Source organism: Cupressus sempervirens, chromosome 4 (assembly GCF_028749045.1).
Source record: "Cupressus sempervirens isolate cs-2001-9-10 chromosome 4, ASM2874904v1, whole genome shotgun sequence".
Classification (NCBI taxonomy): domain Eukaryota; kingdom Viridiplantae; phylum Streptophyta; class Pinopsida; order Cupressales; family Cupressaceae; genus Cupressus; species Cupressus sempervirens.
The window spans coordinates 483,237,960-483,262,532 of record NC_143121.1 but is presented as its reverse complement, the minus strand read 5'-3'; the positions used below and the strand labels follow the sequence as shown (position 1 = coordinate 483,262,532).

General features: G+C 37.5%; 1 protein-coding gene across 3 annotated transcripts in view; it reads left to right on the top strand.

Moving 5' to 3' along the window:
• Positions 1–15,812, top strand: part of ATR (Ataxia telangiectasia-mutated and RAD3-like protein) — a 64,387-nt gene extending 48,575 nt beyond the window's left edge. Inside the window, exons 6-16 of one of the 3 annotated variants that reach the window (XR_016363887.1) lie at positions 6,563–6,707; positions 6,794–7,408; positions 7,513–7,588; positions 7,768–8,101; positions 8,358–9,623; positions 9,822–13,236; positions 13,326–13,886; positions 14,017–14,637; positions 14,730–14,921; positions 15,015–15,250; positions 15,510–15,812. Coding sequence is in view for 1 of the 3 variants with exons in the window: in XM_089825601.1 (XP_089681727.1) it covers positions 6,563–6,707; positions 6,794–7,408; positions 7,513–7,588; positions 7,768–8,101; positions 8,358–9,623; positions 9,822–13,236; positions 13,326–13,886; positions 14,017–14,637; positions 14,730–14,921; positions 15,015–15,182 (7,393 nt within the window). In the remaining 2 variants the exon portion in view is untranslated. Of the gene's footprint in view, positions 1–6,562; positions 6,708–6,793; positions 7,409–7,512; positions 7,589–7,767; positions 8,102–8,357; positions 9,624–9,821; positions 13,237–13,325; positions 13,887–14,016; positions 14,638–14,729; positions 14,922–15,014; positions 15,364–15,509 lie in introns of those variants that run through there. The other 2 variants (XR_016363888.1, XM_089825601.1) reach the window with 2 other exon arrangements.
• The last annotated feature ends 8,761 nt before the right edge of the window (positions 15,813–24,573 follow it).

Genomic DNA, 24,573 nt, shown 5'->3' with positions numbered 1-24,573 from the left:
ATGAGTTCTCACATTTGCAGGTGATCAAGGAAGTGATGAGAACAATGAAATCAGAATACCTACACCTTCTTTCAAATTGTGATCATCTCTTTTGACTTTGCACAGATTTACTTAGAAGCACTGAGGAAGAAGGAAGTCAAAGTAGGTGTATGCACATATGAGCTCATGAATGCCAAGGACACCCTTGAGGCTACCTTAGTGACATTTCATGAAGTAGAAAATCAGATTGCTGAGTTAAATTAGAAATTAGATTTGGCATGCTCTAGTTCAGCCCAACATTCAGATATAACTGTTAAGGATATTGTCAGTGATGATACTGCAAGGGTAGATCAGGTTGAGCAAGATTCATCCACTTTCAGCAGATTGTATTGTATGATGAGCCATTGACCGAGGTTTTGGTTATGCAGTGTTATTATACAATTAGGAGTGCTCATCACTTTTTGTTTGATCCATACGTGGAGGATTTGATGAGGCGCAAATGTGGATTGGCTTAGAGTTGGTGTCATTTGTTGTGGGATGGTGGTTCGCCATCTCCATAAGATGGGATTAGAGGCTATAAGTATCTAGATCTGGTAATGACGGGAGATCATTTACAGAGGCACTAATCACTTTTCCACTATAGCGATATGTATTCGAAAGGGTTGGTTACTTTGATGTCACAGAGGTCTCAGGGAAATCAAACGGTTTGCTTTTGGGATCAAGATGGAGCACTTAAAAGGATGGTTACGGATTAGGGAGTCAAGAGGAGTGATTTGTTGCATTCCATTCTTGATGAAGATTGGTATATTGTTGAGATGCCTCCATGTTGTGGTATTATAAGTGTGTGTAGTTACAACTAGAGTGAGGTACGTAATTGGGTAGCGAACATTTCCTTTTATGATAGCAACTTATGGCAGGTTGTCCAAATTGAGTATACTCAAAAGATGTTTTGGATGTCAGAGATCCAATTGATTGGCACTTGGGTTCATGTTGAGTTGTTTTACAACTCAGGGGTTAGAGATGTTTACACTAGTGTAGCACAACAATTGGACAAAGTATTATCTTTGAGGCAGATTTGGATCTAGGCATTTGGTTCTAGCTTATAGATGCAGATTGATAGGGGCAAGCAATTTCTGGGAAGGAAGGACGGTCATGTCCCCTTCTCTAGCCAGTGAGATTTGTTTCGCTATTAGCCCATTTTGCCTTGGTCCCAAGGGCAAACTAGGTTTTCAACATGATCAAAGCAGTTTTTGGATTGGGTGATTTCAGTTGTGGGCTAATCAAGGTTGTTTTAGTGGGGTTTCTAGATACTTACTATTTATAGTAAGTCAGCAGGCTCAACATTGTTGGCATTTCAGGGTTGGAATAGGAGTGTCTTGTTGAGATCTTTCTGACAAGCTATCATACATGCATTTAGTCCATCTATTTAGAGATTTCAATGCCTGAATATTTAATTGATTTATTATAAAGTGACTTTATAACTTAAGCTCGTATTGTTAGTGTCACTTTATTATCTATGGGTACTTTATTTCCTTAAGCGGGGAAAAGTATTATTTTAGAAAAGAAATAAAGAAGCAGAAAGGGGAATGTGAAGAGTAATCTGTTTGTTGTTAAAATGAAAGGAGGAGCTCATTTCCAAGATACTTGGTTTTGTGATTTGGATATCACTCTCTCTTAGAGAGTTATTTTCAAAAGTTTAGCTTTTAGTAGGTGAGAGGACGGAAACTCTCAAGCTTGGGCAATGGAGGGAAACCCATTGTCAGTTGTAGACATTGCACAAGTGTTTCAAATTGTATTCCTGGTTCATCTTTTCTATTATTCAATCTTGCTGTAGTTTCTGCATCCATTATTGGATTTTTGGCTTTTTTTTGATAGGTATTGGGTTGAAGCCTAGATTATTTGTTACTTATTATTATTTGTTGAGATTAATTAATATGTGTTAAACTAATGTAGATTTGAACCCAAGACATTAATTAATATGTGTTAAACTAATGTAGATTTGAACCCAAGACCTCCCATATGAGAGGCTCACAATTTGCTGTTGTGTTGTAGTCTCTTGCCTGATTTTTGGCTTATTTACAGAAGAACTTCAAAGAAATAATAATTCTGAGAGTGTATTTCTGCTGGAGATTTAATGCAATAATATTTTGGGACTTATTTTATCTGGTTGTTTATTAGAGTTTTTGCTGGTGAAATCTGAAATACATTGCATTATATATTTGTCTAAAAATTTCTGAGTTTCCATTAAGGGTTTTGAGATAATATCTGTTAGGGATATTACACATTATGACATTATTCTGCTGTTATGTTGGTCTACCAGAGGCGAAATAGCGGACAATGATTAGGCACAGTGTACAGGAGTGGTTTTAACGACAGGAAGTTTGCAAAGAAATTGAGGTGTATTGCAATTCCAGAGCGGGGCCAAAGCAGTGTTGGGTGTATCTGAACAGGAGTCTAAAAAGTCATTATTGTTACTTACAAGTTAAGTTAACAAAATTTTGAGCATCTATTAGTTATCGCATAAGCAACACAAAGATAAAAGGGGAGTTCTATTTGCGGTGACAAGTTCTTGGCTAAGACATTCAAACTACCCTGCTGGATTTTTCATGAGGTCTTCCAGGGATTATGAATTAACAATTACCGAATAGTCTATGCCATGGTCATTTGTTACTATGCACAGGAGTAACAAATCTCTATCCGTTGCATGATTGAAGATGAGCAGAAGACACTCTTAAATAATGATTAAATTCTGCAAGTACCTTGTCTTATACAAAGCTCTCTAGTGATCTCATATCACCAAGGTTGCACGGGTACATGGGTACGGGAACGGGAATGGGAACGGGTATGGGAACGGGTACGGGTACGCATATTTTTCAAAATAGGGGACGGGGGTACATGTGTATGCCTAATTTTTTTCTATATAATTAATATTTTATAGAAAATATAAAAATCAAAATATATGTCACGAGTCATGACATTGAGCATTCAAAACAAGAAATTTGAAAATATGAGCCATAAGTCAAATTATATATATATATATATACATACACATATATATACATATGCTATTGCTGAATGTTTAATGTTTAAAGTATTTTTCATAATAGGGGACGAAGGTACTTGGGTATGTCAAACTTATTTAAAAATTATACTTTTATATTTATAAAAAATCTGAAATTATGAGTCATGACAATGGTTTTTCAAAACAAGAACAGTGATAAAGTTTGCAAATGTAATGTGTTGTTTTCAGTTTCAGATTTGCTATATGTTTGAAATAATAATACATGATAAATGCTTAGATGCATAACAAAGAAGGCAGACTTTAAACATGAACAAGAAGATCCTAGATCATGTGACAATGACATATTGCAAATGATAAATTTATGACTTGAACAGTGATAAAGTTTATTGTTAACGAGTATCAAAGTTTCAAACTGATTTGGTATTGAATTAAGTTTGATAAACAACAAGCTAATACAAAAATTAAAAAAGCAAAAAAAAAATCAGAGTCTTAATCAAGGTCCTTAGCTATGATGCTCTCCACCGAGTACCCGGTACGTGGGATACGTGTACCCGGTACTTGGGTACGTGGGTACGAGTACCAGGGGTGTGGGTACGAGTACCCATGCAACCTTGCATATCACACTTGAGGTTGTTGGTGACTATTCTACATCCTTGAGGTATGAATGTGGCACTAAAGAGACGGGTTCACTTATATGTAAGTAATTATTTGACATAAGGTAGGAGCCACTTCTTATTTTCCCAATTCTGTCAAAAGTTTAATATGGACCCAATATATTAAGGACTACATCAAAATTTAATATCTCAAAGATTTATTGTCTGACCTAGCAACCTTTATTATCCAAAATTGTGGGTTTAGCAACTTGTACTTGAGTCATCAGTGATTGAGGGGCTTAATGCATGTTTGTGTGAAGCAACAATACAATTGTTGAATCTCTTAGAGCATACATATAGGGTTAAAAATACAAAGAATCAGGACTAACCTTGGTTTCCTCAGTAAAGGCACAATTGTCGTCATAACTACAAATTTTTGTGGGGCTTCTGAACTTTAGTGCAAAACAGAGGTACCTACAGACTGCGGTAGCAGTTTTAAAATGACATCAATTGACATGGTGGAGTTGGCCAATTCTCTCTTTGAGATAGGAAAGAAACTTAGCTTGGAACCACAACAGGAGAAAATGATTTCCTCACCTTGATTCAATTAGAAGAAGGTTTGGCTGTTGTAGATCAATCCCCTTCTGATTTATTGCAGGTCACTCTTGTCCGTATAGTGACTGCTTTGAATCCCCACAAGTGGCTGAAACACTTGAATAGACAGGTGAAGTTGTTGGATTCTTCTTGTTTGATGGAGGTTACAAGGATTTTAGCATCTCAGGAACCTTACAAAGAAGAGATAATGAAGAAGATACTTCAGCCCATCGTTGATAGCTTTCACATATTGGGGATATTGGAAGTCATCATTTCTCAAGAAGGGCTGCGCAGAAATCAAATTGTACAATCTCCTGCTTGATGAGATTGTATAATTTAATAAATATCATGTTTCAAAACGCAGATGTTATTGCAGCCATGGAAAACATTATGGTTAAGACATAATGAGAGTGATGGTCATTTGCAGCCACTAATACAAATGTTGTTAGCAATTTCAAATAGAGAACAAACGGCTTCAAAAGATGCTTAAACAATGTGAGTCTAAATTTGATAAGTGCCAACAATGATAGGCTAGAGAAGAGTAAAATGCAAGGGGATTACAGGTTTTAGGATCTCCAACAAAGAGCCAAAACAAAATGAGAAAATAGCAGCTCTGTTTCACATGCCAACATACATGGTCTTCTGACCACATTTGTGAGAAGAATGAGGAAGAAGAGTCAACTCAAGAAGTGCAGATTAATGTTGAGGGAGTTGAGGACACATTGATTCAACTTCAACATAATGATGCTCAAACTTGTGAGGTGATGGAATCAGCTACGATCAATGATAAGGGATATGGAAGTCTATTATTTGGAGACTTGGAGGTTATTATTGACCAACATTATGGTGATCATAAGGTTGAAAGTGAATCTCTTCCTGAGGATTAGCTATGTGAAAACAATGACGTAATAGTTGATGAGACAATACATTTGGGGATGGAGGAAAATCATGAAAAAGACACATCTGAAAATGAAAATGAATCTAGTAATCAAGAACAAGAGCACGATGATATTACTTCAAGGGCTAATTTGAAGGACCAATCAGCCTTTCCATTTCTAGTTGATGCTCTTGGAGCATATAATTTGGAGGATTATGTTGTGATACTACACCATTTGAGATGTGATGCAGTTTTGATCAGAGTCATGCAACCTACTGATGCAGCTGTGTTTCATACACAGACATGGGATCCAGGGATCTTAATGGTGGATGGGATGCAGCTGTGTTTCATACACTGACATGGGATCCAGGGATCTTAATGGTGGATGGATTGCATCCTTATTTTGGGTTCTGTGGTATAGCAATCCAGATTACAACGTTACTAGTATGAGCTATGGAGTAGCTTGCAGATGGATATGGGACCCTGTTATTGGTTTGTGGACTCATGATTGTTTGAGAGCAAGCAATCTCGAGGAGGGAGGGCTGTAATGCCCCCACTTCAGGACAGTAGAGAAAATTAATCAAGTGCACAACATATTTTAAAGTGAATTAAATTGAGCTTAAGGCAGATTATTTCAAGTCATATAAATGTAAATAAGGAGGTCATTGAGTGACAAAAGGGGAAGAGACGAAATGGCAAGTAAGGGAAGTTGAAGAGTCATTGTTTGAGCACTAAATGAGGAAGTCTCATTCATTTCAGCTATGCTTGGATTTTGGAGTTTTGTTTCAGAGTTTCCTTTGAGAAAAGAGGAAGCTTTGGCTTTCAGTTTTCCAGCACCTGAGGATGGAAACCTTCAGGCTCTTCTTAGTTGATTGAACGCTAACCTAGTTTAACTTGGAGTGGGTTTGAGATGAAATTCATTATTGTGCTTCCAGGTTCTTTTTGAGTTTTCCAATCTGACTGTGTAACTGTTTTTAAGATGATTACACTATGCCTAATCATTTAACACATTTTCTAAGGCAACCTAGAGTTTGATGGATCATAAGGCAACCTAGAACTTGTGATTCTAAATACATGTCTTCCAAATATCACGGGAGTCTCATCAACCATTAGACCCGAAGATTACATGATCACAGACTTTTCTTCTGTTCACTCGTAATTTGCTTTCCATATTTTAAAACATTAAAAAGCTTCTTCACTTGCAACCTACTGGTTTTGACAGTAGTGCACTAGAACACCTTTTGTATTATTGATTTTCTGCATTTATTTTAATTTCTTTGTTTTCTATCCATTCTTGCCATATGAATACCTTCTCTGCTCAGTGGCATTGTTCATTGTATTTGCTAAATTGTTTCAGCAAAGTTGCATGTAGTTTGTTGCTAATATTAATTTCTTAGTGCATTTCTGCATTTTTTGTTTTTACTTTTGTGATGAGATTCATATTGACAATCAATAGATGTGGATATAAGCCTTCTGGATAAAATTGTGCTCTCACAGGACAGCAATTTATGATTCAGCATTGGGTGCTTGCCTTATTTCTTTGTATGATATATGTCCCAAGTACATTGTAGAATGTACAGCTCAAGATCTACTAGAAGTGTTTACTCAAACACTTCTGAATACAGCAAGCGAAGAGCTGAAGGTGAGCTTGTGCCCTAGTACATATTCAGCACCCTAAATAAAAGTTTGAAACTTGTATTTAAATTTGTACTCTTCATGCTGTTTCAGGTAGCAATGTGCAATGCGTATGTTCGGATAGCTACTATATGTCCACCTTATATTTGGAAATTGGATGCTCTTGTCGAACTCTTGCACTCCTCTGATCCTTGCTTTCAGCTTGTTGACTGCATTAAAGTTGTTGTTGAGGTGTTGGGCCCCAAGTCTGTGGGAGGTGAAGTTGCCAGAGAGGCCAATTCATCTTTGACTGACCTGGAGCAAGTTGCTGGGAAGAAAAGAGTCAGTGAAGATGGTGACAGTACATTGATCAAACGCCTAAAAACCAGTGAAGGACTACAGTCTAACCTGAGAGTAGCTGGTGCTAAGTCTTCTATGGGAACATCTTTATGTAGGTCAAATTTGAGTATCAATGAATACACAGCAGAACATAGCTCCAAATATGTCTTGAAGCAACAAAGAGAACTATATGCAGCTTATTTGCACAATCAGATTCTTGATGTCATTGATTCTTTAAACCCTAATGATGTGTGTTTAGATTCTATAAAAGAAAGCCACTTTACTGCTCTGAGCATTGTTTACCAAGTATTTTGTAAATATCCAAATACCTTGTGCTATATACGCATTGTCCAGAAAATTTTGACATGGATGCCATGGATTCTGAAGAAGGTGCTTACTTTAAATTGCAAAAATTAGTTGTAAGGTTGTGTTTGTGTAATCAGCAGTTTGATTCTCATCTCTTTTCAACTCATGTTTTGCAACTTCAATTACAGGGTGAGGAGGGTACTCTTAAAATGCTTCAACTATCATTATATCTTGATGCGGTGAATAGAATATTGCTCTTAAAAGGTGTACTTTTAATTTTTTGATTCATTTGGCAAATTCCAATTCCCAAATACGAATTTTGTGAAGGTCATGATTTGCTGCCAAATGCTTTGCACTTTCTCATGATTTAGTTGTTTTAATAATTATGAAGTTTCTTTATTTTTTTCTTTAATATTTATTGAATGAAGGTTTTCTTCTTTCAGGAGAAAAATGGCGTGGCAGCAATGAATATATTGACATAGATGAAAAAAAATTCTCTTGCAATCAGTTCATGACTGCAGAAACATTGTATACAATTTTAAAGCTTCCGTGGACACTTTCTTCTACTGATGGCCAATCCCATGCTAAGATAAAGTGCAAAGCTATCACTGTTCTATCCAAAACAGGAATCAAAGAAAATAATGAATACAATCTTGAGATTTTGGACTTGGCTTTGAATGATCAGAATGATGATATCCGAGCTGAAGCTGTTGCATCTATGCCGATCCTTGTTTTCAGTTGCTATGAAATAATTAAAGCTGTGTGTAAAAGGCTGGAGTAGGTGGTTTTTTAAAGACATTCATTTTCTTAATTTGTTTTTTTTGCATGACCACATGCTGTGTTTATCTCATTGAAGCTGCAATTTTGTGAATTAATAATATTAATTAAGAGGTTTTATATTAAAGAGCAGTTTGTTGAATCTTAATTAAGAGCTTAACTAATAATTTCAGGAGGTTGTGGATATATTACTGTGAATCTTAAACATACTTAGCCACTCTCATCAGCTATAAAATTTCTTGTTATCTAATTGCAGGGATGTCGGACAAGACAAATCTGATAAAGTTCGTGAAATGGTAGGTCATGGTATTGGATATTTGGCATGCATCTGTGCTGCTGCTAAAGCAACTGAGAATCTCAAAGATAACTGTCAGTTCCACCAAAACCTCAGGTCTGAAATAAAATCTGGAAACTTAGACATTCTTATGTCAGGATTTTGCTGCCCTCAATGTGATAATAATCATTCAGCTTCCACAGATGAGGATGGAGATTATGTAATTTATCTTCACATGGAGAAGGAAGACACCCATAATACAACATCAATATTAGAGTTTGCTATCAGTACTTGTCATTCTCTATTTGCTCGACTTCTTTTCCATGAATTGTCACAACAAGTTCAAGTTGCATGTATCAAAAGCATTTTCCGTCTACTGAGGCATGCAAGCAAAAGTAGTCTTGCTGAAACAAAGAATCTGTGGATAAAGTGCCTAGAAGTTCTTCCACTTCATGAGAACAAAGCTGTAAGAGAGGCATTTTGCTCACAAATCCATTGCTTCACTGAGAAGAGTGTCATGGATAGTTTGTTTGAAAATAACAACACATGCAATAAAACAAAAGAAGAAAATATGCTCAGAATTTTAAAACACTCTTTGGCAGCTACTAAGGATCCAGATGTATTTGAGACTTTATTAGAGACAGTTTCACAAATCATGAAAGCAGCTGATGTTGATGGGCATTTGTTTTTTTTCTCCTTAGCATTGTTGATTGATCAGCTTGACAATTCAAATATTGGCACCAGAGTAACAGCTGCTAGTCTAATCCATAAATCTGCCACTTTTCATCAGAAAGATGGCATGCGAGCAATTCTTTCAAAATTTGGAAGAATCAGGGATGAGTTGTTTGAATACTTGAATGCAAGGCTTGTTGCACGTCCGCTTTTGATAAGTGAATTTGCAGAGGCCATTTTGGGTATACCAAGTGTAGATCTTGTACGACAGATGGTTCCTATAGTCCTTCCAAAGCTCATAGCACAACAACAGAATGATCATACATTAGCTACTTTACATGAACTGGCAAATCAATTAAATACAGACTTGCCCTATTTACTACTGGAATGGTGTCACAAGGTGCTATCATTTGTGCTTCTCCATTCAGATGCAAAGGAACTGGTTGCTGTAATGCAATTCTATGAAATTCAGACAGGATCTAATGCTGGAGAGATTTTTGCTGCAGTTGTTCCGGTTCTGCTTGAAGAGCTTGTTCACTTCCTAGGGGATTCAGGCAGTGATGATACCAATAGAAGGTAGAGCTATTAAAATTTTTCTATGCATCTGCTGATGTATTGATAGGAGCAAATTGTCTGTTGACATTTTAACTTGTTGCTGTTTTCTTGCTATTCCAGAATCTTTAATAGGTAAATTAACGTTGTATTTGATCCTTTTGTGATCAATGCCATTTAGAAATATGGAATATTGATTTTGATATCTTTCTCCTTTTGCAGGCTGGCAAGGGTTCCCCAGATGATTCAAGAGGTAGCACTTCTTGTCACTGGGTCAGGAGATCTTCCAGGATTTTTAAGGAATTATTTTGTTGGTCTGCTTAATAGTATTGATACAAAAATGTTACGTGTTGATGATCAACTATTACAAAAGCAAGCACTGGGGTGCCTGGAAAAGTTGATTGAAATGATTGGTTCTCACCTTAGTGCTTTTGTGCCAAAAATTATGGTTTTACTTGTGCATGCTGTTGAGAAAGAAAGTCTTCAGTACAAGGGCTTGTGTGTGTGGCATTTATTTATTCAAAGGCTTGCTCAAGTATCTCCCATAAGCCTCAAACATGTGGCTCCTCAGGTAGTGGCTGCTCTTATGCCATGTCTTGAGAGAGGGCAACATCAACTTACTTCGCATGTAGATAAAATGGTTGAAATATTAGAAGAACTTATCATAAAGAATAGACAGTTGCTTGAGGAACAATTCCTTGAATTGCCTCTATTACCCAGCCTTTCCAAGCTAGCTAATGTAAATCAGATGCTTCAAGAGGCACGTGGATCTTTATGTTTCCGGGAGCAATTGCGACATGCTGTGGGTGGACTAAACCATTTAAGTCTGAGTGTACGGTATACAACAGCCATGGAATTAACAAACCTACTGAGAGCCAGGAGGGAGGATGTTAATGCAATGATACTGGGTGAGGTCAGCTCAGATTCTGAGGTCTTGAGCCTATTAATTACATCTTTACTAAGAGGGTGCGCAGAGGAGTCGAGGACACCAGTTGGCCAGAAACTTAAATTGGTATGTGCAGAGTGCCTGGGCGATCTTGGAGCAATTGATCCTGTCAAATTTCAGAGAACTGTTTGCCAACGCTTTAAGATAGAGTGTTCTGATGATGATATTATTTTTGAGTTGATACACGAGCATCTTGCTAGAGTGTTTAGAGCAGCATCTGATACTACTGTGCAAGATTCTGCAGCTCTTGCCATTCAGGAACTTTTAAAACTTGCTGGCTGTCAAGCATCTTTAGATGATAATCTGTCTGCTACCTCTGATGCCCAAGAAAATAACTTGAAGTCTTCTGATCATAAAACTCAGGGAAAAGGTTCCAACAATACTGTGGACCTCTATAAGAGAGGGGAGAAGCTTTGGAACAGATTCTCAGATTATATTAGAGACATCATTGCACCATGTTTAACTTCAAAGTTTCATCTTCAATACACAGGTGATTCAACAGCTGCGGGGCCAATATATCGGCCATCCCTCTCATTCAGAAGATGGATATATCTATGGATGATGAGATTGACTTCACAGGCAACAGGAATCAGGGCAAACATTTTTAATGCCTGTAGAGGCATTGTAAGACATGATATGGGGACAGCCCTTTATTTGCTTCCATACTTGGTTCTCAACGTTGTTTGCTATGGTACTCCAGAGGCACGAAAAAGTGTGACACAAGAAATTTTATCCGTTCTTGCAGAAGCAACATCAAAATATAATGATGCTGAAGCTTGTAGAACTGGGCAGGATATACTGCTGAGTAGCAATAAATGTGGCCTAACTGGACAAAGCGAAGTTTGTATTCAAGCCATATTCACCTTACTGGACAACCTTGGTCAGTGGGTTGATGATCTAAAACAGGAAATGGCACTTTCTAAGTCTCTACTAGCTATTGCAAATGCCAAAACCGTGCAGATGAAAGCTCAAACTGAGTCACAGTTGGACGTTGAACAGATTATAACCCAATGTAATCATGTTTCTGAATTGTTGGAAGCTGTTCCAAAGGTAACCCTTGCTGAGGCCTCATATCGCTGCCATGCTTCTGCCCGCTCATTGTTGTACTTTGAGACACATGTGCGTAACAAGTCAGGTTCATTTAATCCCGCAGCAGGGGCCATTGGTGCATTTGATAATGAAGATATGTCATTTCTGATGAAGATCTATAGCGATTTGGATGAACCTGATGGTCTATTTGGCTTGGCACGGTTGTGTAAGTCACCAAAATTACAGGATCAAATAATACTAAATGAAAAATCTGGTAACTGGGCAGAAGCTTTAACATGCTGTGAGAAGGCTTTGCAAATGGAGCCTACTTCAGTAACAAGACATTTGGGAGTACTGAACTGTTTACTAAATATGTGCCACTTGCAGGCAGTGGTGACTCATGTGGACGGACTGATCTCAAGGATTCCAGAATACAGAAAGGAATGGTGCATGCGTGGTGTACAAGCAACTTGGAGGCTTGGACGATGGGACTTGATGGGTGAATATCTTTCTGTGGCTGACAAAGAAGGCTTAGTTTCTAGTACCCCTGAATTAACTGCTTCTTTTGACATCAGCCTTGCTAAGATTCTTCAGGCTTTGCGACAAAATGATCATTACATGTTTGCTGAAAATGTTGGACATTCTAGGCAAGCATTGTTAGCACCATTGGCAGCAGCTGGCATGGAATCTTATACACGTGCATACCCTTTTGTTGTGAAGCTTCATATGCTAAGGGAATTGGAAGATTTTCATGCACTTATAACCAAGAATCCTATATTGAACAAGCAAGACTCTGTTTATTCAGATCCAAATGTTTTGGAAATGATTAAAGATTGGGATGATCGTTTAAAATTTACACAACCTTCCTTGCGGGCACGGGAACCCATACTTGCTCTAAGGAGAATAGTTTTCAGTGCTAGCAATCTCCATACAAAAGTTGGACATTGTTGGCTTCATTATGCAAAGCTTTGTCGAACTGCTGGACATTACGAGACAGCTAGCCGGGCCATCTTAGAGGCACAATCATCAGGAACTCCAAATGTGCACATGGAATTGGCAAAGCTTCATTGGGATGCTGGAAAAAGTGACCGTGCAATAGCTGAACTTCAACAAGCACTGGCAAATGTTCCCGTGAAAGATTTAGGGGAAGCTGCAAAAGCAGCACTAAGTGATGTTTTACTTGTTCCTTCAGTGAATCCAGTGTCTATATCAGCTACTCAAGCAAGAAGAAATGAAAACTTAGATACAGCAAAAACTCTACTTCTTCTTGCACGATGGGTTCATTACACTGGTCAGAAGCAAAAAGAAGACGTGATTAGTCTTTATGGGCAAGTTAGGACTCTCATGCCTAAATGGGAGAAATCATTTTTTTTTATGGGAAGGTATCATGATGAGCTTGTGGCTGATATTAGAAAAAGACAAGAAGAGAACCTTGAAGATACAACTGGACATGTTTCTGTAAGAAAGCAAAATACTGATGAGAAACCTTGGTGGTCTCATCTTCCAGATGTACTATTGTTTTATGCCAAAGGTTTGCACAGAGGTCATAGTCGTCTTTATCAGGCTATGCCACGCTTATTGACATTGTGGTTTGAATTTGGCAGCATGTATCGTATTGAGAGTTTGTCTTCAGAGAGTATCTTGAAGTCTACACATGATAAAGTGAGGCCTGTGTCTAAATTTTTACTTATTTTATTAGACAAATTCTGTTTCCTCCAAATCAATTTCATTGGTGATTTCTGTATCTGTAGGTCATGACTGTTATGCGGGGATGTGTCAAAGATCTACCATCATATCAGTGGCTGACTGCTCTTTCCCAGATAGTTTCAAGAATTTGTCACCAGAATGAAGAAGTTGGTCGTTTAGTAAAGCATATTATAACAATTGTTCTACAGACATATCCACAACAAGCGTTATGGACAATGGCAGCTGTATCTAAGTCAACAGTTCCTGCAAGACGTCAAGCTGCAGCAGAAATTATACAAACAGCGAAAAAGGCCTCGAGGCAGGATAAATTAAAAACCAACTTATTCATACAGTTTGCTAGTCTGATTGATCATTTGATCAAGCTGTGCTTTCATGGAGGGCAGCCAAAGGCACAGACAATTAGTATTTCAAATGACTTTGGTCCCTTGAAAAGGATGATGCCAGTGGGAGTTCTAATGCCAGTTCAGTCAGCTCTCACAGTGACTATGCCACCAGATGGAATTTCAGACAAGAATTATGATCCATTTGCGGCTGGAAACTATGCAACTATATCTGGAATTGGAGAGGAAGTCGAAATACTGGCATCACTCCAGCGTCCAAAGAAAGTATGTGAAAATCTTCATTGTCAGGGAGTTATTGATTCTGAATTCTGACGGACTGTCTTCTTGTTTGTACTTTTTACTTAGGAATGTATTTGAATCCTTAATATGAACCTTGTTCTCTGTTACTTGACAGATTATCCTACACGGGAGTGATGGAGCTGATCATCCATTTCTTTGCAAGCCAAAAGATGATCTGCGGAAAGATGCTCGTATGATGGAGTTCACGACAATGATCAATCGTTTGTTGTCTAAGGAGCCAAAAAGTCGTAGACGGAAGCTTTACATTCGCACATTTTCTGTGATTCCACTTACAGAAGATTGTGGCATTGTTGAATGGGTTCCTCATACGCGAGGTCTAAGACATATCTTACAAGATCTATACATAGCTTGTGGCAAGTTTGATAGACAAAAGACAAATACTACTATTAAACGCCACTATGATCAATGTGAAAGCAATAAGGAAGCAGAAATGTTCAAGAGTAAGATCCTTCCAATGTTCCCACCAGTTTTTCATAAATGGTTTGTGAGCACATTTTCTGAGCCAGCATCTTGGTTTCGAGCAAGGGTTGCTTATGCTCACACAACTGCTGTCTGGTCCATGGTTGGTCATATTGTTGGTCTGGGGGATAGGCATGGTGAGAACATTTTATTTGATTCAACCACTGGAGACTGTGTACATGTCGATTTTAGTTGTCTTTTTGACAAAGGGTTGCAGTTAGAGAAGCCTGAACTTGTACCATTTCGACTTACCCAGGTAATGACTTTTTCAGTAATATTTCGAAGTGTTTCTTTTCTGTATGCAGTTTGACCCATTTTCTAAATTGCATTTTTATTTGACCGCTGAAGAATATGATAGATGGCCTTGGCATTACTGGATATGAAGGCATGTTTTTGAGAGTATGTGAAATAACACTCTCAGTTCTTAGGACACATCGTGAAACTCTCATTAGCGTCCTGGAGACTTTTATTCATGACCCTCTTGTGGAATGGACAAAATCTTACAAATCTAGCGGGGAAGTTCAAAATCCCCATGCACAGGTAACTATGATAATGCAGCATGATTTTATTTATTTTTAAGCAGCCCATCTCATGTAAATTTTCTTCACATGCAAAATGGGCCTTCTCATGCAGCGAGCTATAGCAAATATTGAGGCAAGGCTTCAAGGGGTGGTTGTTGGTGTTGGAGCTGCTCCATCTTTGCCCCTTTCCGTGGAAGGACAAGCTAATCGTCTAATTGCCGAAGCTGTTTCTCACAACAACTTGGGCAAGATGTATATATGGTGGATGCCTTGGTTTTGATTTTTCGCTGTGCCATATTTACTTGAGAAAAGCTTTTTTCAACTCTATCTTGCTTCTACATTGAAAAGGTGGAGCATCTTATCTTGGATGGATTTATTGTGGGATCTTGAGAAATACTATTGTCACTTCCATCCCCGTATATAATAAATTTTAAAAACTTGTATTGGAGAGAGATCACAAATGTATTTTAGCAAAGCTGGTTTGAATTTTTTTTCTAGGTTCAAATTATTAGTTAAGTTATTAACATGTGTAGTGTTTTCTCGACCTGTTATGTATATATAGGATGACTACTGGCCCTGATTTTTGTTAAATTCAAATTGTAATCAGTTAAACAATGAGCGGTGAAGATGGCTTGAAAGTGTTCTTTGCAGCTAGATGGACCAAGTTGTCCACAATTGAGATACATATTAGTGAAAACACAATTCCATGCGCTTCTATGGATTGTGCCTTACGAGTGGGAAGTGGGCTGCAGCTGAAAATTAGTTCCCCCAGAGAATTGAGCGTAAATAGCCTAAGGGTCCGTTTGGTTTCTGGAAGATGACAGGAATTGGCCTTTTCAAAATCCATATTTGAATTTTTTTGCGTTTGTTTTAAAATTGGCAAAATGGAATTAGCATACTGGGCTTCCAATTTTGCCTCAAAATTAGGTTTTCCAACTTCCTACTAGCAAGTAGGAATTGAAAATTAAAAACTGGTTATGTTTTTTAAGGAGTGTAAAAACAATAGATTGGACTACTTTTTGAAATTTGCCTTCAACTACAAGCTTACGCATAAAAATGTGTCTTTGCACGCATCTTCCAAGTGAAACAAACGGTTCAAGTAAAATCTCAAATATCGGAATGAACATTTGCAAAACCTTGATTTGGCTAAACCAAGGTTTGTAGAAATCTTGATTTTTCAAATTCCATGAACCAAACGGGCCCTAATGAACGTATTGGTTATGAGTCTTCTGACAGGTGCTAAGGGTGGTTTAATGATCATTTGAAGGTGGATATGTAGGATTTAGAAATTGTGATAGAAACTTTTTGGCAGAACATGATTTCTAGTGAGAAGATTGGCCAACTATAATGTGCTACCTCGAGTTTCCAGGATGAGGACGACATGGAATAGTAGGATCATAATTTTTTTTGCCAATTTGGAAGGGGACGGGGGGCTCAGTCTTACTAAATAAATATAGGGAAATTTTAAAATATACACTGAAATTTGCAAATATACATGTCATTCATATAAAATAAAATTAAGCACAAAGCATGTCATTTAAACATTATAGAACCTTAACAAAAACCATTTGAATGCCATTTAGGAAATAATAAGACTCAGTACCCAATATGTATAAAAAATTAAAATTTAACTCTAGTCTATTATACATTTATAAAATAGTTTCAATTTTCAATATGCATATCAATGTGAAAAAAAGAAGTGTAGTAGTGAACAATATCATAGAGATTTGAAAATCTAAATATGCCCAAAGGCTAGGCTGCCATAAAGTTTCATTATGTTCAAGTTCAACATAAAGAATAAAGAATAGAAAAATGAAGTAGATTGTTGCTCCTACTTCTGTCACCATGGCATCAAAAAAAGTCTTCATCCTCACTATCATGCTCTATAGTAAGCGTACTTTCATCCAATGGAACCCTAGCCAATTTTGGTGTTGTCTCATCCAAATCTATATGGACCACTTCCATAGGATCAACATCCCATAGCAAAGTTGGAGTCTGCCTATACTTCGGAGTCTAAGGATCCACATGTCGAAGAACACAATGCATTGCCACTAGATTCTTTGTTCGTCTATAGGTAAGTATATTCCTCTTAATGAAGTGGATAAATGACTTTGTCAACCAATTCCTCCCTGTAGTCGAGGAACTAACAACTTGTGCAAGAAGGTGGTTTGCAGGCATTTTCAACTCTAGTGTATCTCTCTCATGCCAAGTCCACCATCCAATAATATGTCTCTGGGCCAAAATCACTCTATCAAATCTTGCTTGTGGCTTACTCAATCTTGGGCCATGAAGTTTGGTGAAGTCAAGGAATTGTGCAAAAAGAGTAGAGGCCTCTTGAGTTGGATACATCTTACAACTGGCTTGTGTAAAGTCATCCAATAGCTCAGGATCATCACATGGCCTCCCCCTTCCATCTAACTCTGCATACTATTTGGGATTTAAAGAAAATGTTGCCATAAGAAGCGAGGTATTCCTTATGTTCCACCTTTCCATCACAATAAACCTAACATGCTCTTCAAAAAACCCCAATGTAGGATCCATTGTTGGAACTATTTTCTTTATCTTCCCCAACATGCTGTCAAAAGTCTCATATATCTTCCCCTAAATATAGTTTGGTAAAGGATGTGCACAAAATATGGATATGGGGGTGTATTGCTTATTGTTCTTATGTTCTTGATTAATTAAAACAAGTTTTGAAGGGTGCCTGAAACCTTGTACAAGATAAAGATTTTTAATGAGCACATAAATTAAAGGTTCAACAAACAAATGCAGAACTGGTCACCCCCCAAACTAAGGGTAACAAAGGTGACAAAAAAGCCTATCACCAGCCATAAAAATAGATCCAGCAAGGAGGCAGGGCCAGATACATCATGATTTGCCCTTTGATTTAGAGCCTTCCTTGCATGATTGAAGATTCATATCTAAAGGAGGAGCAGATGGCCTAGATTTCTTTCCTTTTACCGTAGTCCAGCCATCTTCCACCTTGGCTGCCTCAGCAGTCCAATCCCTTGAGGAAACATAATGCCCACGGGAATTCGAAAAAACAACCTCCTTAAAAGAGCCTGAAGCCAATTGGCCACCCACAAAACCAGGAGGAAGTTTGGTACAGAGGCGGGGGCAGGAGCAGGGTCTAGGCCCCCAACAGGACCAGGAGGAACATCCAGAACCGGGTGGGAGAGGGAGCAGGGAGAACAAACTCCACCTCCACCGAAGAAACATCGATTGAGGAAACAGCCGCAGGCAAGGGAGGAACAGAGGAGGACTCCAAAGTCCAGGAGAGCCAATCGGGATAATAGGCGTGGCAGCCACCTGAGAGTCTAGAAAAGAGTCACCATCCCCAACAAGAGAGGCTTTGAGCACAGTGTAATGATCATCCAAAGCATTCTTCCACCAAGGAGACTTTTTTGGTCGATTTTTATCAGAAGAGCAATGAGTAGCAAGGTGACCAGTCTTGTGGCACTCACTACAATGGAAGGGGATCCCTTCATAATCAAGACATTGGACCCAAGATCCAATCAGAGAAGCCAAAAAAATCATCGTTGGGAGACCCTTGGAGATGTCAACCTCAACTAGGATCCGAGCATAAGTGGTGCGAAACACATTGGAAGAAGCATAATCCACAAGCAAGAAATCCCCAATGGCCTCCCCCACAGCCTCCAGAATAGAATCCACCCAAAGGTGAAGGGGAAGATTTGACAATTTGACCCACAAAGCGCCCTTGTTAAAGGATTCCGTCGACGGGTCAAAGTCCTTGAACCAAGGTTTAGCCATCAAAGGAAATTTCTCATCCCAAGAGAAACCCTGACGAAGAATAGCATTTCTATCTTCAGTTGAATCAAACTTCACAATGAAAAAACCCCTAGCAATAGGGTATATCTAAGCTGTACCTAAAATAAGGGGTTTCCAAACACGACCTATCCATGCATGCAAGTCCAATAGGGAGGGCCAGAAACCCTCGAAGCGAAAAATAGCAGCCGAAGAGGAGAAATACTCCAGTTGTTCAGAAATGTCCTCAACAATGGTCGGTTCTAACACCAGAATCAACGACTTGCCAACAGCAACCGGCACAAAATCCCTGGACCCCAACCTCGCATTCAGACCCCCAAAGTCGCCCTAGAAGCCCAACCTCGCATGTAAACCACCTAGGTTAGCCTTATAGGTAGCAACATCTACATAGGATTAGGCAGATCTACGAGCCTCAACCGCTGACCGAACAACCGGAGGAGAGGTTAGGGCATCGCCATGCAGCCTAGAAATTAGGGCCGAAGGTGAGAACGAAGTAGTAGGGACAAGGCCAGGATTAGGCAAAGGCCCATTCAGAACAGACACCCCACTAACAGTGCAGGCACTTTCAGTGACGTAGGCATGAGCTTAAACGCCACAGGCGGGAGTTTCAGCGTCGCAGGTGGGAGTTAATCCTTATTGTTCTTATGTTGCAACTAGACATTTCTTGGGTAAAGTCAACTGAAGTGAATTTTAAACAATTAGATAAATATTAATGCTTTGTTAAATCTAGTGAACCACTATGAGAAGGATTCATTGAAAACGACACCATTCAAAATAAAATTGAAAAAGATGCCTTGAACGCAAATTTAAGAACATAGGTAAATATGTTTTCAAATGGTGAGAGAGAGGATGTAATAAAGAATTAGAATATTTATAGAGTAACAAAATGGTAGAAATTGAAGAGATTTTCCTCTATGCAATAGATGCAGAAAAAATCAACAAATCAAGTATTTTTTGATGAGGGACAAGTCACAAAGTACTATTTAAACGAGTGTAGTTAAGATTCTTTTAGTTAAAGGGGAAATGTGCCAAGCATGACGGAAGTGGGAGTAGACCTATTCAAAGCCACTGTGAAGAGAAAGATGACAATGCATATTGGATTTGAAGGATAGTGTAGCAATAGCATCAATATCATCATTGTCTCCATTCTTGTACAATTTCAATTTTAATCACATAATTCCCATATACTCATGGCGTTTGGATTTTCCATTGCAATTTTTAAATATGATTGTGTTCTTTGGTCATTGGCCTTTTAATCACGATTTCAAATGTATGAAATGGATTTGTAAGAATGACTTAGATAACTTGAGAGGGGTTGTTAATGTTAGCCGTTAACATGTTTTAACCCCACTAGTTAAAAGTCTAGTTTGCAATGGAATCTCTTTTGCAATTTAAGGCTCAATTATGTTGCCCATGACAATTCTATGTGGGTCTTGAAGTATTTTTAGAAATAAATCAATTCATAAATCATTTTATTTTGATTTCAACGGGAGTAGGTTTAGTATAGTTTCATTTTCAACATGTTTGAAGCTAAATGGGATTATTGCTTTGAAATTGATAAAATATGAATACTCATTGCTTATCAAAGGGAGTAGGTTTAGTATAGTTTCATTTTCAACATGTTTGAAGCTAAATGGGATTATTGCTTTGAAATTGATGAAATATGAATACTCATTGCTTATGAATATGAGAATAAACTAAGGTTCAAGTTTTATAGTGAGTTCATGATTTTTATCAAATCTAAAATAAGAACACCCTCTCAAGTTAGGGTAATTTGAAGTGAAAGAGGCTTGCATAGCCTTGTTAATGTTTCTGATTAAAAGGTAAAAACATGTTTTGGAGACACTTGAAACCCTTTCCGAGTAGATTTTGAGGAGGATTTAGAACCTTACAAAAGCAAATAGATGCAAAAGAGGAAGTCTTACAAAGCAACTGTCAACATCCAAATAATGTTCAACAACATAGAGTTATAGATTATACAACAATTGATTCCCCAAGTAAACATAACACATAAAGCCTAAGCTTCATAAACAAGGTTTTTAAGGCTCCCTAAAAAGTAAAACAAGACTTTTTCCAGGCTCCCATAATCTAATAGTGAAAATAAATGATTTTTCTAGTTAAGAAGGGGTCTTGACAGGTTTCCCTAACATACCTTGACAACTAACTTCAGTAGATTACACAACAAATAATTAGTTGAAGAACTAATGGGTTTTAACATGACTCCCAAAATCATAACAGGGTTTTGATAGGGTCCCCAAACCTTCACAAACTACCTTAATTGCTTAGTGAAAAGTTGATTGAAAGACCATTGGAAATAATCATGGAACCCAAAAATGTCTAGGGGTTTCACAAGGCTCCCTAAACCTATAATGTGGGTGTTGACTTGGCTCCCACAATCAAAACAACCTCCAAAACTAGAAGAGAGAGACGATCAAGAGGTTTTACCAAGGCTTCCTAAACCTACAGAAAGGGTTCAATAAGAGATCCCAAGGCTAGCCGACTTCCGTAAACAAAGATCTCCCAAGAGCAAAACACCTTCTCACCGGTGAAACTCGTTTCCACCTCTAAAGAAAAGAATGCCACCTCGATAAGATGATAAGAGAAAAATTCATTAGGAAGAGAAATCTCAAAGGGCGACCACCTTGAAACCAAGTAGTCCCATCCATAGGAAAACCGCACTGAGCTCTAAATAAACTCAATCCACCAACCATCATCTGCATGCATAGAAGGTGTTACATCTATTAGGAAAATGATGGCAAAAGAATATCCCAACATGAACCAATCCCACAATAAAGCTACAACTAGAGACCCCCCTCAATAGGTATTGAACTCTCCTTCATAAAGGCCTTATAAAGGAAGGATCCAACAATTAATAGTCACAACTTTAACAAGAGAAGAAAAAAATAAGCACCGAGCAACATAAGACACAAACTCAACCCCACCAAAACTATACCTTAACCAAAAAACACCCAAAAGATAGACTATCCCCTTGAAAGCTTCCAACACTAGCTTGAGAAACTAGAAAAATAGAACAAGAAGACTCACAGACTCCAACAAGAAGGAAAAGACAAGAAACACAAGATTCACAACAATATAAAAAGGAAAGACATAGATCTCAAAAAGGCTACCTAGAAACAAAGAGTTTGGGGAGATTCGAGACCAAATCCCAAAAAACACTAAAACCAAAATACCAAATAACAAAGCTCTTCACCTTCGAAAGCTCCAAACACCATACCTTAACCACTAGAAAAGACAAAACACAAGGGCCAAAGGAAACAAACATCAACCCCACAACCAAGGAACCTAATTGAATGAATGAATAGAGTTCGATAAATTATCAAAGTTTTCAAGACTATAGTCTAAATCTTTTGAATTTCACTTAGGATTGAGGGTAGTAAGAAAAATTGCTAACACTTAGGTAGCAAGAAGCCCACCTTAATGACCAAATACGATCAAAATCTCCAAATTCATCAACATTCTTGGTTATGATGGTTCGACTGTGAATTTTATTAATTAGATTTAATACTAATGGGGGCTTCTATGAATGTGCCCTGAAATCCTAGTTTCCTATGCAGACAATCCATTGGAAATAACAAAATATTAACTACAAAAAATGGAGTTGATAATGATGTGAAAAAGAAGAGCTAAAGCTTTTAGGAATCCATTTAATTTCTCTTTGGCCAGGCAATAGTCATTTAATGATTGTAAATATTTGAAAAGACATTTCATTAATTTTAACTCATAGTGAAAGGTTTTATTTCCGCCAGGGATTCTTATTAGTAAAAACTTCAAAAAATGCAAGGGACTAATTTTAATGAAAATTCCCCAAAATTCTACCAGTGCGTAGGATGGGGAAAAGCGGCTTCGCTTTGATGAATGGCTATGAAATAATTTAATTTTTTAATCATTAAATGATTTTTAGTTATCTACAATTTAATTTTCTTTGTTACCAGTTATAGATTTTTGCGCTAGGTTGCTTCTTTATATTGTCATAAACTAGCTAACTACAAAGTATACTTGTTTGTTGATTTGACAAGGAGATTGCTTTCATTTTTCAAATAAGATGTAAATTTTAAGAAGGTCAGGTCCAATAATTTGGCATAAAACCAATAAGCTTAGGAAATGAACTATAATTAACATTTTTTTTTTCTTATTAAAATCATTATATAGGCTAGACAAGGTGAAATACATTGGGAACTAAGTCACGAAGTCCAAATCTAATGAACAATCAAGAAACCTCTAATATTATGGTTTACCTATTAATCTATATGGGGGTATACTTTGTAGAAAATGTATTATGCACCATTGGTGTAAATCCATAGTGATTTTCTTGCTCTACAAGGTGGATATCAACTGAGTGTGTATATGGCAGTATGAATTTCTATATTAATTGAGTGACCTAGTAGAGGTACCATTGACACTTCACTTTTAGGAAGGTTGAGCCTTTGAACTTGCAAACTAGTTAGTTATGCTTCAATGCAGTAAATACATTCACAAATCTCCATTCTTTCTATTTGTATCTCCAAGTGATGCGGAGTCCGATTATACTGTAGATCAATCTATAGGTAAAGTTATGAATACAGATGATGGCCATTTTCAACTTGAATTTTTAGATTAAATCACATAATTCAAACAAATCTTAGTGTTTGACTACACTTGTTGAGCAATGAAACTTTACATGGGCATCGAGCATACATAAAAAGTCATTAATAGTGCAATTCATTTTTTTGGAGAAAGAGAAGTGGCGTGTCTATAATAGACATGAAGAAAAGGGTTATTCAAAAACACCAGGGAGTAGACTATGGCAAATGAACTAGATGGGGATGACCTTTCAATGGAAGGAACTAGTCATGATTCTAAACATCTCAGACTCAATTTTTTTTACTGGAGCCATATCTTAAGTCACATGTTTGAAGGGCTTTTCATTGACATATGGGAATGGTAGGGGTTGAGAGAACTCAATTTTGTATTTCCAACCTCATGGTGGGCTATTTTTGATCTAGAAAGGTTTCAAATTTCAACAAATAGAACAAATGTTTTGGCATCCCAAATATCAGGCAAAGGATGTTAATGTTCCTCAACTAGTAAGTAAAATTGTTAGGGATGTCATGACCTCTTATCTATTAGTTAACAATAAACAATGGTTGGAATACATTGCTTTTTTTTTTGAGAAAAGGGCCTTTATGATGAAATGGATGGGTCTATAGCCCAAATAAGGTAAGAAAATAGTGTTGGAATTAATTGAGTACATTTTTTCTCATTAAAAACCATGACAAATGGCTTGTATTTAGTGATCTACACTTCAAAATAGGATAAGGAGTAAATCCTCTACAATGGTCCTTACATGCCAATTGGAAAAGGGTTATATTTGAGGGACTAGGCCCTTAATTTTGATTTGATAAAGGAACAAGTAAAATATATTCCTATTTGGTTCAAGATTCACAATCTTTCACAATAATATTAGGGGCATGAAACACTCAAAATAATAGGTGACTCCTTGGAAACATTTGCGAGATCGGAAGAAGTTGTGAACCAAAAAGATATATTAGTGTGCTTGCATGTCTTGATCTAGAAATAGGAATGCTATAAGCCCCTAGACTATACTGTTTTAGGTTCTAAGAAAGGGGAATGGAAAAACCCTCTTATTTTAGGCAAGTATGAGGGCATGATCAACAATGAGGGCGTTAGGGGGTCTACATCATGGATACGGGAAAAGGGTTGGAATCTAATAGGCTAATTGATGAGAACACAAGTGTGACTGAAGGCATCAATAATAATTATGGAGGAGATCCTTTATGGGGAGAGACAATGGTATTGAAGCTTACATATAGAGCTCAACAAGAGATGCATGAATAAGAGAGTGGTTAGAAAGATATTATCATTTA